This window comes from Amblyomma americanum, chromosome 6, assembly GCF_052857255.1.
Source record: "Amblyomma americanum isolate KBUSLIRL-KWMA chromosome 6, ASM5285725v1, whole genome shotgun sequence".
In the NCBI taxonomy this organism is placed as follows: domain Eukaryota; kingdom Metazoa; phylum Arthropoda; class Arachnida; order Ixodida; family Ixodidae; genus Amblyomma; species Amblyomma americanum.
Window position 1 is genome coordinate 131,303,570 of NC_135502.1, and position 14,255 is coordinate 131,317,824.

Genomic DNA, 14,255 nt, shown 5'->3' on the forward strand with positions numbered 1-14,255 from the left:
TATTTCGTTTCAAGAAAAGAAATAGGATGAATAGGTTTTCACGCGCAAAAGCGCTATTCCGGGCGTTAAGGCGCACAGTAGCGGAGGGCTTCGTATTAATTTTGATCGCCTGGAGCTTTATAACGTGCACTGATATCACAGTGCGCATTTCGCCTCCATTGAAATGCAGCCGCCGCGACCCGAAAATCCGAAGTTTCACTCGAGGGGCGTTGCTGTTATGAATACTGAGAACGGTCTGACCAGCACGAAACCGCAAGAACAGCCACATCTTCTCTAGCGGGCTTTCCGGATCGCGGCGCCGCTTGGAGCCCTTGACTGAGGGCTTTAGAGAAACAAGCACACTATACCTAATAAAAGTTTTTCCTCCTCCTCCTCCTCCTCCTCCTCCTCCTCCTCCTCCTCCTCCTCCTCCTCCTCCTCCTCCTCCAACGGCAACCATATGGGCGGCTGACGGAAGACACGTGGTTTAGTACAGGTATAAAATATAGGTATAGTATACTACTGCATTGTGAGGTATAGTGTTTAGTCTTAGCACATGACTTAACAACATTCGCCTTCTTCTGCTAGAAAGAGCATGTCACCCTTAGCAATCTAATTTCATCTGATTTGATGAGGTTTCGCTTCCCAAAGCGACTCAGGCTATGTGGGACGCCGTATTGGAGGGCTCCGGATAATTTAGACCACCTGTGGTTCTTAAACGTGCACCGGCATCGCACAGCACACGGGCCTCTGGCATTTTGCCTCCATCGAAATGCGACCGCCGCTTTCGGGTCAGCAGCCGAGCACCATAACCACTGAGCCAAGGCGACGGGTTCGTAGCAATATAATGGCAAAGTATTGTGTAGAAAAAATAAACCCGCAATATTTGCAAGCTTATTCTAGCATGCATAGCATGGTGGGGCTGAGAATCGTTTGGGTGAGTTAGGTTAGGAAGCTTGTTTTGAAAACGTGGTCACAGGAAAGGATAAAAAAGCACCACTCACTCTGGACTCGCTCGAATCGAGTAATCGTCATCATCATTATCATCTTAACTACAAGAACAAAGACCTCTCCCATATCTCTCAAATTAACCCTGTCCTGTGCCAGTTGCGGCCACCCTATCTCCGCAAACTTCTTAATCTCATCGGCTCACCTAACTTTGTGCCGCCCCCTGCTGCGCTTTCCTTCTCTGGGAACTCATATTCTTTTCAATGGCTGGCTGCTCTGCCCTCAACTTAATTAGAACCCTCTTCGACAGCCTCCAAGCTTCTGCCCCAGAAGTGAGCACTAGCAAGATACAGCTGTTGCATACATTCTTCATTAAGGATACTGGTGAGCTGCTGTTCATGAAGAGTTGCTGCCAAGTGCACTACACGTAATTCTTATTCTATCAGTTATTTCACTTCCGTGATGCGGGTTTGCAGTTACAGCCTGCCCCAAGTAGACGTGTTGCCTCACCACTTCCAGTGATTCGCTGCCTAGCTTAAGGCGGGACACGGCTGGCATCGATTTTTTTTTTTTGAAGAGCGTTAGTCCTTATTCGTCACGTTTCAAGATTTCGTGGGGTCTCCTACCACCCTGAGATCAGAGCGCCATCTGTGGCAACAAATGAAGCAGGGTAAAAAGAAATAAAACAGGCGTGGAGAAATCTGCTCCTCAAGGTGAGTATCCAGGCAGAAAACCGTAACTGAGAAAAATTTCCATTGTTCGAGCGTTTTCCTGCAATGTACAGCTGCCTCGGTTCATAAACAATTTCTTTAAAGTACTTCTCTGCCTATTTCCCCAATGAAACTTTGGGAGAGCGTTATATACGAGGCATGCAAGCGGATGAAAGAATTTTGAAAAACAAGTTTCTTGGCTTTTTTCACTGCTCTCTCTCTCTCTCTCTCTCTCTAGATGCCTCGCTAGCGAAAAGGCCGTCCTGTCTGCGGTTGAAGCCTAAGGGTGGCAGGCTGCCCACAGTCCGCTGGGCAGGTTGCCATGGAGAAACCCACTTACGTAAAGAGCGGACACTCTCGTAGGGCCCTGCGGCCGAGCTACTACACTGCCGCCAGAGCCTCGAGCGGGTGGTCAGACCGCTAATTTCGTTCGAGATTTTAGGCCCGTGCTTCAGCTCTGTTTCAGTTTCGGTTTCAATAGCAATGCTTTCGATTCTGATTTATCTTTGGCTATTAACATATTCAACTACATCGTCTAAGTGGAGCACAAGTGCTTCAATATTTCATTTCTAAGCATGTCATACGTATAGACGTAATAAACTCTGGGATCGCAGAGGACTGGAGACTTTTATTGGAAACACCACCAAGCGTCTCGAAAAAACGTACGCAAGCTGAATTAGTTCACGCAGATTAAAGCTGTTATTACTTTAATCTTGTGCTGTCATTGAGCCGCCTCTTTCAGTTGCAGACAGGGAAGGGAGTGGTTTCGCACAGAGTTTATTTTTTCTTGTTTTCTATTTGAACCGTACAGATAAAATACTGGATGACACACATTTTATAAAATACATCATAATAAAGAGAGCAACAAGAAAGAAGTTACGGTAAAGCCGGTGGTACGATGGCACGAACAAAAAAATACTGCACATACTGCACAGGTTTGTAATCCAAAACATCACCCGTGCGAACCACACAGCAAGAGTTGTCAACAGCTAGGCACAAGTAAGGGGTTAAAAAGGCACGTATAGCACGCTCTATTCCTGCACATCAGCAGCTTTGAGTGATAGGCATAGGTTCATAGGCTGCTGAAAAATACAAGGACAACGTAATCAATACATCATAGTAACACAATAGAAAGCTAGCACTCTTAGTAAAAGGCAGTTATTGCGATTTTTTGGTCAAGGTGTAGACACCACGCAAAAAAATCAATATTCGTGCTGCATGCTCTTGTTCTAAAACAAGACAAATATGCACAAATGAAAAACAACAACGTAAATTGTCTCCTCGAAGAAGGCTGCAGTTGCCTTCGAGAACAATACAAGAATACAACTTTCTACAAGCATTGAACTACATGTACAGAATTAAGTCCATATCTTTACTAATTATCGAACCTAGCAAAAGGAAGGAGAGATGTAATCAACGATCAGCGCAATAATGAACTCAGCAACGAATATATGTAAGCGAACCCTGTGTTCTATTGGAAGCGATGAGAAACAATGAGACATCAGACTTTAAATTAGTCCAGCTGTCTGCCAGACACTGATTTCTTGAAGCGAATGCTGTCTAAGTTGCATTTGATGAAATGTACAAGCCTGAAAAGGCAAATTATATATATATATATATATTATTGAAAAATGTACGTTTCAATCATTGGGATTTCATCGAGTGGGTCCTGTAGTAATCATAAATCGTAGCTAGAAAACGACAATTAAAAGCTTTATTGGCCGGGTGATTTCGTCAAGCGTTTAAATACACGACAAGCGCACACTGAAATTACCTTCAGCGAGCTGACAATTCGAGTATCCTGTAGGCTGAGCAGTAGGAATAGCCGTCTTCTTCAGCGAAGTCATCGCGGTGTCCATGAAGTCATCTGCGGTGAAATGGTCCCCGCAGATGCGGTACGTGGCGTACAGCTGGGTCGGCGACTTTTCTAAGAGGTCGCCCCTCTTGGCACACTCGATCCAAGCCTTCGACCTGAAACAATTATGGCGCAGTATAACCTGTAATTATTCGCTTCAATGGCTGACTAAAAAAAAAGAAAACATGCGCATAGTAGCCGGTTCAAACAAGAGATTGGCAGCACTGTTTTATATTTTCTTCAAAGTACACAGAACAGCCGTCAATCACTGGATGTCACGAGGAATGCGGAAGAGCTTCGTCCCCGGCTTCCTTTGTCTTCGCCAGTTGTTCACACACCATGAAACGCAGCAGTAGCTCCCGTAATTTAATCCGCTCCGTGGTATTTTATTGTGGGCTTGTGTACACACTGTAAAGATTGTTGCAGTCATCAAACGGCAAAGAGAAATATATCGAAGCAAAAAGAAGATAGAAAAGGCAAATAAACTCGCTGATGACAGTTATTTATAAAATGTTTGCAGGGAACCATGTTAACATATCGTTCGTGAAAAATTCTCTCTAACTAGCTTCAATGCCTTACGGAAACGAGCTGACGTAAACTGATTTTTTGTCTATAAAGCAGTGACTGTTGTCAATGGATGTCCCTATGGTTTTCTTCCAGACCGTACCTATATGCGGTACCGAGCAGTGATAAACTTTCATTTTACAGTGATCGCACACTGTCGTAATGATTGCGTAGATCGCAGTATCCACAACGATTTTCTTATACCCCTTCACGTGGGCACTTTCGATTGTGGTCGAGCCCTCGACCGGGATCCGACTTTCAACCACGATGGAAAATGATCGCTGATATAGAGGTCCAAGGATCGGGACTAAGAACAGTGCTAGCGCAACAGACGTCCCTAAGCAGGCTCGAAACACCCAAAAAAATCTGCTAAGTTGGCAGAAAAGAGTCCTTGTATATTAATTTTTCCAGAAAAAGAATTTCAATTTGTTATGATGGCTAAAGAACGTACCTGTCAATGCCGATCACCTGAAATTCTCCGAAACACATCATGTCTGTGGTATTGACACAGGTATGGGAAATTATACCTGAATAAAACGTGTTAGCATTTGTTGTACTGCAGTCTAAAACAATCTTTCTTGTTGATATTTTAGGCTTCTCTCCGTTGCTGTTCGTTTCCAAGCACCCTATGACACCTAAAAAGCACATAGTAGGTTTCGAACGCAATCGGGCAGCTCGATTCCGATGCTTCGATGGCAGTCAACTACTCCTCATCGCGGCTCAAACGCAATCGGGCAGCTTGTTCCGATGCTCAGATGGCAGCCAACTATTCCTAAACGCGGTTCAAACGCGATCGGGGCATATTGAGGCCCGATTAGGATCCGAGCGATCAGGATCAAAACTGCGTGCTTCTCATGTGGCAAAAGTATTTTCACGTGGTCGATTTGAAATGTGCATTACACTGTTCGACCCACACCATATAAAAAGGCTTGTGTTACGATACAAGTGAGGCATCGATAAATTCTGTGTTTTAAACCGAACGTGTTGTCAGTGGCTTTTGGAAAATTACGCTTTCGAAGTAATGCACATGCTCTTCCGGAAAAGACAACAAATGGGTGGCTCACGGCTCATATTATATGCTACACGTGCAAAATACTTTCGCGCAGCATAACAAACGACTTGCTACAATGTTATTAGCTCAAGAAACATCAGAATTAATCCTGCAGGCAAAAGGAAACAACTTACCGGAAAAACGAGGCGACGCGTTGAAAAGCGCGGTGAGGTGAGCGTAACCGGTGGCACATAACCGGCGCAGCACCAACTTCCATATGGAAATGGAACGCTTGGATGCAACCCGATGGACGTGTGATAAGCTATCGACCTTTGAAGTAGAGTGGAAGCAAACATAGGCCGCCTGGCGGGTGGTCTCTTTTTTGCTTGGCCGCGAAACAGCTTGAGTGTCCGCTCTTTACGTAAGTGTGTTTCTCTATGAAGCTGCCACCTGTCCACTGTGATAGGTGGGCAAATGGAAAGGAGGAAAAGCGGCTTCGCGAAAGGTACGATCAAGTGTCACGTCAGCTGCTGTCAAGTGGAAAGGAGGAAACCTGTTTCGCGGCAGTTGCAACCAAATGTCGCACCAGCTGAATCAATGTGGAAAGAACGAAATCATGTCACACTAGTTACTCCCAAAATGAAACAGGTTACACGATAGCACTAAGCGTACGCAGCTGGACTAGTTGGTGGTTTGTAACACTATGACTCAACTTTCTAGCGCACATAAAACACACGGACTGAGGATGAGCAGACACCACGGACGCGGACTTCAACTAGGTTTTATTCCAGAAAAAGGAGGCGTTTACATACAATATGCCGCGCTGATGACTCCTAGCGCACGAATAAGTTTCGGGAACAGGATGATAATCGAGCAAACAAACAAACAAACAAACAAACAAACAAACAAACAAACAAACAAACAAACGAACAACAAACAAACGAACAACAAACAAACAAGCAAAAGGTTTGTGTTTTCTACAACTGACGTTCATTCTTCCGCATCTGCGTATTTTTCCTTCTTTTACCATGCTGACAAGTTTGACTTCAGATAACTTATTTCTTTTTCCTCGATTGGGACACAAGAGTAACTGATACATTTATATTTTTCATTTTAGATAGAGAGGGCTTCAAAAATTTTCCGGCTTTCTTGCGCGCAGAACTTGCGCACCACCTGTGTTCGTTTCAAAAACGCCTTGCATGCCGGCTCGTACGAGCAGCGGCGAATGTGACCGGTTAAATAGCATCGACCAATTAAGGGGTTAACTGCCCTGCGATGGTCTTCCACTTGATACACCGCCCAGTCTGGTTAATAAAGTGTCTGCCAAAGGCAAAAAGAATGCTGTGCACCACGCCGACCTCGCAGTCGACGAGTGGTCCGGTGCGCTTTATTTCGCAGGCTAGCCTCCTCCTGGTTGCATTTACGAGGCAATATTCGCGCCAACTTTTCCGCGGCTGGAAAGACAACCCGGACACCGCAGTGGTCACTCGCCTTCTTTAAGTCTAGTTGAAGTCATGCGTCCGTGGTGTCTACTCCCTCTGTCTATGTGTTTTAGGTGCGCTGCAAAGATGTGTCATTGTGCTAAATGATAGCTACAGCTCAGTGGAAAGGAGGAAAGCTTCGTCACGCTAATAGGAAAGGACACTATTTGCGCCATGCCAGTTGTAGCCCCGTGCTCAGCTTGCAGCAGACAGTGGAAAGCCACATTGTGCGTGGATGTAGACTCCCAACATTCTAGGAGGAGTGATTAAACGTTTTGTCTCTCTATCTTCATAATAATTTCTAGACTCACCGTTCTATTTTGCCTGTCTAGTTTAATTTCTTGATCATGTTTGGCAATTTTTCTCTCACTTTCCTAGCAAGGCAGTGTCATTAGCAAATCGGAGATATTAAGGTATTCTCCATTACCTTTTACTTGTACTCTTCGCCCATGCAGTTCTCTCTATGGACACGCGGTCAATAGTACTGGAGAGATTGTGTTGCCCAGCGTGGCGCCGTTCTTGATTAGGATTTTAATCACTTTTTCTATGAATGACTACTGTGGCTTTGTAGTCGCTTAGTCACACGCTTTTTTTGTAATCTTGAATATTGATCACATTCTGCGCATTTCTGTATTCCCTGATTGACAACCTGTGTATGGTCCATTATCGAGAAGCCTAGCTTTGTGATATCCAGCCTAGTCCTTTGGTTCACTGAAGTCTAATGTTGCTCCAACACTGTTAGCGATTACCTTGAAAATACCTTGTAAGCAATGGACAGTAAATTGACCGGTCTGTAGCTGCTTCAAGTCCTTTACGTCCCCATTCTTGCGATTATGTCAGCTTTCTTCCAAGGTGCCGGTGCGCTAGAGGTTGTGAGGTAGTGTACAAACAGGTCCCACAGGATTATATCGCAGCGAGAATACCATTAACTCTTTCTGCCTCTTAATGTCACACCAGTAACTTTTTTACATAGCTCGCTGCGCTGGCCTGAACATAATCTCAGACCTTTTCGTCAGCCTCCGATTTTTGGCTCTGTATGTTGGTACTGGTAAGATGCAGCTATTATATCCTGACAAGACATAGACGGGGCAGCGTGACAACACGTATTTTTTTTCTTTCTTTTTTTCTTTTTATTTGTTGCTTAGACGTTTGCCTAAGAAGGGGCTGAGGCTAAAGGCACAATGTTGCCTGACAGGGCCTCAGCCCCCTACTACATGACAAACAAACATACAGATTACAAATTATAACAGTCCGGCGGGCCGGTAAAAAAAAGTAGGCCAGATGTAAGCGTTATACAGAGGAAAATACATACGGAAGAAAATACATACAGAGGAAAATACATACACACTCAGCAAAAAAAAAGAAAAAGACAGAAGCGCGTGACAAAAAATTTGCATAATAAATGTACGATGAGTATATAAATAAGAAACAAGGACCAAGACATACATGAAACACTACATCAAATAACAAAGTTCTACTTAAGGCTTGTTCTAGCCTACTGAAAAACAAGACATTATGTACATATAAACCCAAAAAAAGAGTACAGAGAGGCGAACACAGAATCAGTAAAAAAAAGAAAAAAATAGACCACAACTTGCTCGCATAAGAAATTTTAGCGATTGCTATAGGTGACATCGCTGCAGAGAAGAGCTCCCTTACATTCGTTTTTGAAAGTGGAGAAGGGTTTACTGTAATTAATATTTATATCTCTTCTATTGAGAATTCTGATAACTTGAAAAGAAAGTGCTTGACGACCATAATTTGTCCTTATCCTCGGCATCTCTATTTTCGGGTCTCTGATAGCGTACAAGTTTATTCTGTCTGTGGATGTGACATACAAGCGATTTTTATGTATCCATTGTAGCAACTTAAAGTAGTATACCTTGTCTGCCCTCAGCATATTGTACTTTAAAAAAAGTGGATGCGTTCTTAGTTCCCTATTTTCGCCATGATAATTTTCGCATATGCGTAACACTTTCTTCTGTAAAGTAATTAATTTTTTGTAATTAGTTTCAGTTGTCGTACCCCAGACTAAAATACCATAACTAATTCTAGAATAGAATAGAGAATAATATAATGTCTGCTTCATCCAAGATGGAATCAAGTGCTGGATTCTGTAAAGACAACCAATGATCCGTGATAAATCAGACTTAAGGCAACTAACATGGGCGTTCCAGGACAGATCACTGCTGAACCATACACCCAAGAATTTTTGCTCAGTGACCTCCTCCAATAGGCTACCTTCATATCTGATGCTAATAGGGTTCTGATCCCTAACGCTTGTCGGTTTAAAAATTACGTATTTAGATTTTGTTGTGTTTAGAGTAATGCGATTGGCTTGTAGCCACCTGGAAAGTTTTAATAAGTAATCATTGACAGATTTTTCAAGGCATGTTTTTGTTGTTCCTGTAAAAAATATATTCGTGTCGTCAGCATACATGATTAACTGGGGGGATCCTGGTATCATATTTATATCATTCACATATATAAGAAAGAGTAAAGGCCCCAAAATTGATCCTTGAGGGACGCCGTGTTCTATCTTCATTTTACTCGAAGTGCGATCGTTTATGACTACATACTGTAATCTGTCTTTCAGGTACGTTTGCAACAGCCTCAGCGCAACGCCCCGAATCCCGCAGATCTCTAGCTTTTTTATCAATATGTCATGTTGCACAGTATCGAACGCTTTCCGAAGATCTATAAATAGACCAAGGGTTAAGAGTTTCTTCTCTATGTTTTCAATAATTTTGTCTTTTATATGTATAAGAGCTTGTTCCGTAGACTTATTTGCTTGAAAACCATACTGTGCATCAGCTATTATTTTATGTTTCTGAAAAAAGCTGTTAAGTCTATCATTAATGACGCGCTCAAATATTTTTGAGAATACAGTTAGAACAGAGATTGGCCGGTAGTTATTCATATTTGTTGCACCGCCGCCTTTATACACGGGTACTACTTTAGCTATCTTCAGGTCATCCGGAAACTCCCCAGTAAGAAGCATTAAGTTGATTATATGGGACAACACATGACTAATATGATTTGCAACATGTTTAATTGGCAAAGCCTTTATACCGTCATCTCCAGGCGCTACGTCACTTTTCAAGCTTCCGATTATTTTGCAAATTTCAGTTGGATTGCACGGAAAAAGCGAGATAGAGCTCATTGGACTGTTTGCATGTGTATAGTAGGACATGCTAGCAAGTTGGCCTGTATATTTCCCTGTGCTAATGAACCTAAGATTCATTTCTTCAGCAAGCTGATCATCATACAGACGTTCGCCATCGACTGTGATATCTGTTACACAATGGCTTGAGCGCCTTTTGTTCATTAGGTCGTTAACCATCTCCCATAACCTTTTATAGTCGTTGCGAGCACGAAGAATTTGAGCCTGAAAGTACTCGATCTTTGCTTTTTTCAGGTCTGAGATCAATTTGTTTCTGTAGGATTTAAATTCTTTCAGTAACTGCAGATCACGACATTTAAGAAACGCATGAAACTTCTTGTTTTTTTCTCTTATTCGTTTAAACAAGTCAACAGTCAGCCAGGGTTTCCGCATTCTTTTTCGTTTTGTTTTATGCTCGCGCAAGGGAAAAGCTGCATCGTAGCACTGTAGCAGCCTACTCAGGAACATTTTGTAGGCGACTGTAGCATTAGTTTCCTTGTAAACGTCGTCCCAGCTTTCTTTCTCGATTAGGCTGCAAAAATGTCGCAGGCTTTGGTCATTAATTGTGCGATACCAGGTACTTTCTTTGCTACTTTTATATTTACCAGTCACAGGGGGTCCCAAGCAGAATACTGGAAGGTGATCACTGAGGTCGCATATCATGACTCCAGCAGAAATATCCTCACAACTCATGTTGGTAACACAGATATCCAGGGACGTTGCGGTATCAATAGTCACCCTTGTAGGTATTGTCACAACATTAGTGCAAGCGTACAGGTGCATAATGTCGCGGAATTCGTTTGCATTCGTGCTGTCCGATATTGTATCAATATTCACATCTCTGTCTTCGGAAGGGAAGACAGAGAACGTCTTTCCGTTCGACCGCTACGAGCGTCAACGTCTTTGAGTCTGAGCGCCACCTGGCAATACATTACAGCATCCGAACAGAGTAAACCTCTAAGAAGTGATTTCCTGTTGAAGCCGCACTATATATTGTCGCGCACGCAGCCGATTTCTTTTTACAACAGGGTAAGTCCCCAAAAGTTCTCTCAACACTTTCTCACACTGCTGATTATGCACGAACATAGTTCATACGTGCAAGGTTTAAAATGAACTGGTAGGTGCCCATCCCTGGTTAAGTGCAAGTGAAATAAGTGATACTCCATTGGCAGGACGCTGCCCCGTCGGCTCGTTTGCCTGATTTAGGGCTTTGCACTGCGCAGAAGTATCTTGTAATCAACACCGACTTCACAGCCTAAATAAACTGCTGCGGTTTTCTTGGCGCATGCTATTTTTGACGGCTAATCTCCGCTAATGCGAGGGCGCAGTTCGCATAGCTCACGTGGGGCTGAAAAATTAGCAGAGCTAAGGTTACCAGTTTAGCACATTAACCAACGGAAGCTGCTCTAGCTTTGGTTTAGCCATTTCGGTCTGCCTTCTACCCTGGAATCTACATCGTCAACCGTAAGAGATAGCCCAGCCGTGCAAATGCGAATCAGCAAAATCTGATCTGGCCACCGGTCGCATCCCACCCTCTCCCTTTTCCCCTCGCACTTGGCCTATCGCTCCTCTCCCATAAACGTGGAGAGGGGATTTCTTTGCATTTTTTCACCGGCCAACCGTGGCAGGCGGGTGCCACTTACCATGATTGGCAGGTGAAAATTTAATGAATTTTATTTCGAATGAATTACCAACCTCCACAGTTGGAAGGCTAATTGAAGGTGAATTAAATAAATTATCGTAAATTAAATTGCATAAATTGAGCTAAATTCAAGTATTTCACGAAGTAATTAAAATCTTTTTCCTCACGCTGTAGATTCCACCGTAGAATGCACGGTTATTGAGTAAAGCAAAGCTATAGCAGCTTTCGCTGTAAGAAATGCTGTTAACCGTCATGAGATTGTGGGCCATCCAGTGAATGTACGGGATCACCTCAGGCTCCGCTCTCGCTTCTTATGGTGTGTGCAGTGTTCGCAGTAACGCGTTACAAGTAACGCCGTTACCGGCAACGCGTTAATTTTTCCGGTAACTTAGTAACGTACTCGTTACCTTTTCGGAACTGTAACGGGTAACGTACTTACGTTAACAGTTTTCGGTAACATGAAATGTCACGCTGCTAGTTACTTTTTGTTCCAGTTGTGACCCACTCCGCCCCCTTTTTCGGAGAAGAAAAACCGCAGAACACCTAAAGTGATGTTGTGAATAAACAAAATGTGCAGGTGCTTTCGACGGCCCTTGTTGCGGCTCGCATGCATGCCCAAAAAAAGCACCTGCCCTTGACAACGCACCCAACTAAAAAGGAAAGACAGAATAGCATAAAGCACGAAACACGTGCACCAACACGCATTCACACACTTGCCTTCACGTACCTCCCCTTCCTAAACCGCTCACACAAACAACTCTCTAAAGAGCAGAAGCATGCGGACCATTTTGGAACTTCACATTTTTCAGAATTGCGTTAAATTTGTTGACAGTTCAACGACGTTTTCTTCGTGAAGTTAGAATTGATGATGAAATGTCATTTTGTGTTTAATGTCATATTTAGAAAATAGCTTCACCATGTGCCACAGAGTTAGAAGCCATCACATGTAACTCTACAGGCAAGTTTAGGCCACTATGACATTGCTAAGCTGCTGCACATTTGTGCAAAGTATTCTAGTTAAATCGGGGTTTCGCGTAAAATTTTGTTTGAGCCAGAAGTTTTATGTGAAATGTGAGCTTTATAAAATTGTTATTGTAGGTTCTTAATTCGAAGAATAATTAAAATTAATGGCTATGAAGTAACGGCAAAGTAACGCACGGTACTTTATTTCGGTAACGGTAACGATAACGCGTTACCTTTTTTGTAGGTAACGTAGGGCGGTAACGCGTTCCTTTTTTTAGCGTAACGAGTAACATATTTAGTTACTTTTTTAGGTAACGCCTACAACACTGGGTGTGTGTCCTTCGAAATTCCAGAGTAAGAACTAGACCACCTTCACCAACAGCCAATGAACGGAAGCCCCGCTTTCTCCGCCTTTTTCACACGATCGCTGTGCGCCTATCCTCCTTCAGCTCCACTGGTTGGAAACTGACAGCTCCTACTGTGCATGCGACGGGAAAAAGCATCCATTTTCGCTTCTGAACCGGTTTTGCTTGGTACGAGCTCTCCCCCGCCGCCTTTCTTCTCCCGATTAGAGGCGCTTCCCTACGAGTCGCAGCCTTTGTTCTATCAGTTACAGCGCCCTAGGTGCGCGATATGGGCATGCTTTTCGATCAGTTTTCGCTCACTGCTCAGAGAGCGCCACATCTTGTGAAAAGACCATTCTGCCCCGAGTTTTCTGCACAGTTGTACAGCCCATGTCGACTCTAGCGTAATTAAGATGTCCTTGTATCTTGTCTCCTTTTTTTACGAGCATGCGGTGCACACCGTTTAAGGCACGCTAATTGAGAGACATTTTAAAATTCTCAGATTCCAGAATGCCCTACTGTGGTCGATGAACGCGTATGTTTGTTGGGAGGAATGACTTTTAAAACGCCGCCTGAGGTAAGAATTCGAGCTCTTTTAGAGTGCTTTATTTGAAGTTAAATTTATCCTTGGTGATGCAGCCATCGACGAGCCCGTGGGCGTCGCCTGTTGTTGTATAGTAGCAAATAAAGATGGAACCCTACGGTTCTGCGTTGATTACCGACGTTTAAACAAAGTCACAAAAAAGGATGTTTATCCTCTGCCGCGCATTGATGACTCCCTGTATCGGCTGCGCCACGCCAAGTGCTTCTCATCGCTAGATTTACGCAGCGGCTATTGGCAAATCTCGGGGGACAAACGCGACCGGGAAAAGACCGCCTTTATTACACCGGATGGTCAGTACGAATTCCGGGTGCTCCCTTTCGGCACGAAATTCTAGAGGGCCGTGTGCTGTGCAATGTCAGTGCACGTTAAAGAACCGCAGGTGGTCGAAATTTGCGGTCTGAGATTTTCGGTGTTCATGATTTTTTCTGGTTTCGGAATGAATATGATTCCGGCTAGTTTCCATTCCTTGCCGAATATCCCCTTTATCCCAATACGTGTTGATTAGGTTAGTAAGGGCTGTAGCCGACGTAAGGTAGAGATTTCTGAGGGTTTTGTTAGTCATGCCATCGGGGCCAGCCACTGACGTGGTTTGGAGTTGTCTTATGGGCGTGCCATGTCTCTCTATACTCAATTACTGGTCTAGTTCCGACTTTTCTTCACGTTCATACCATGGGTACAGGTTGGGCTTCGGATGCGTACTGAGGTATTTGTCTTTGAGGACCTTTATGAGGTCCTCCGCAGTAACCTCGTGTTGATGCGCGATCTGAATGAATTTGTTTCGCTGTGCTGACTTGGATTGCGTGGGGTCAAAGAGATGTTGCAGCAAGAGCGAGGTATTCCGGCTGCCGAGTTGACCGTTGACCCGCTCAAATACTTGTCCCCATTGCGGTCTTTACAGCTCAGCGGCGTTTTCGGAAATTTGCTTTTCTAGCTTGGCTATGCGGTTAATGAGTTTGCGGCTGTGTTTCTGCGACTTCCAGCACTTTTGCAGCCCTAGATACGCTTCTTACA

General features: G+C 43.8%; 1 protein-coding gene across 1 annotated transcript in view; it reads right to left on the reverse strand.

Moving 5' to 3' along the window:
- Window positions 1-3,433: 3,433 nt before the first annotated feature.
- Window positions 3,434-14,255, reverse strand: part of LOC144094108 (uncharacterized) — a 409,816-nt gene continuing 398,994 nt past the window's right edge. The window contains exon 7 of the mRNA XM_077628022.1: window positions 3,434-3,608. Coding sequence (XP_077484148.1) covers window positions 3,565-3,608 — 44 coding nt within the window. The 3' untranslated portion in view covers window positions 3,434-3,564. The remainder of the gene's footprint in view (window positions 3,609-14,255) is intronic.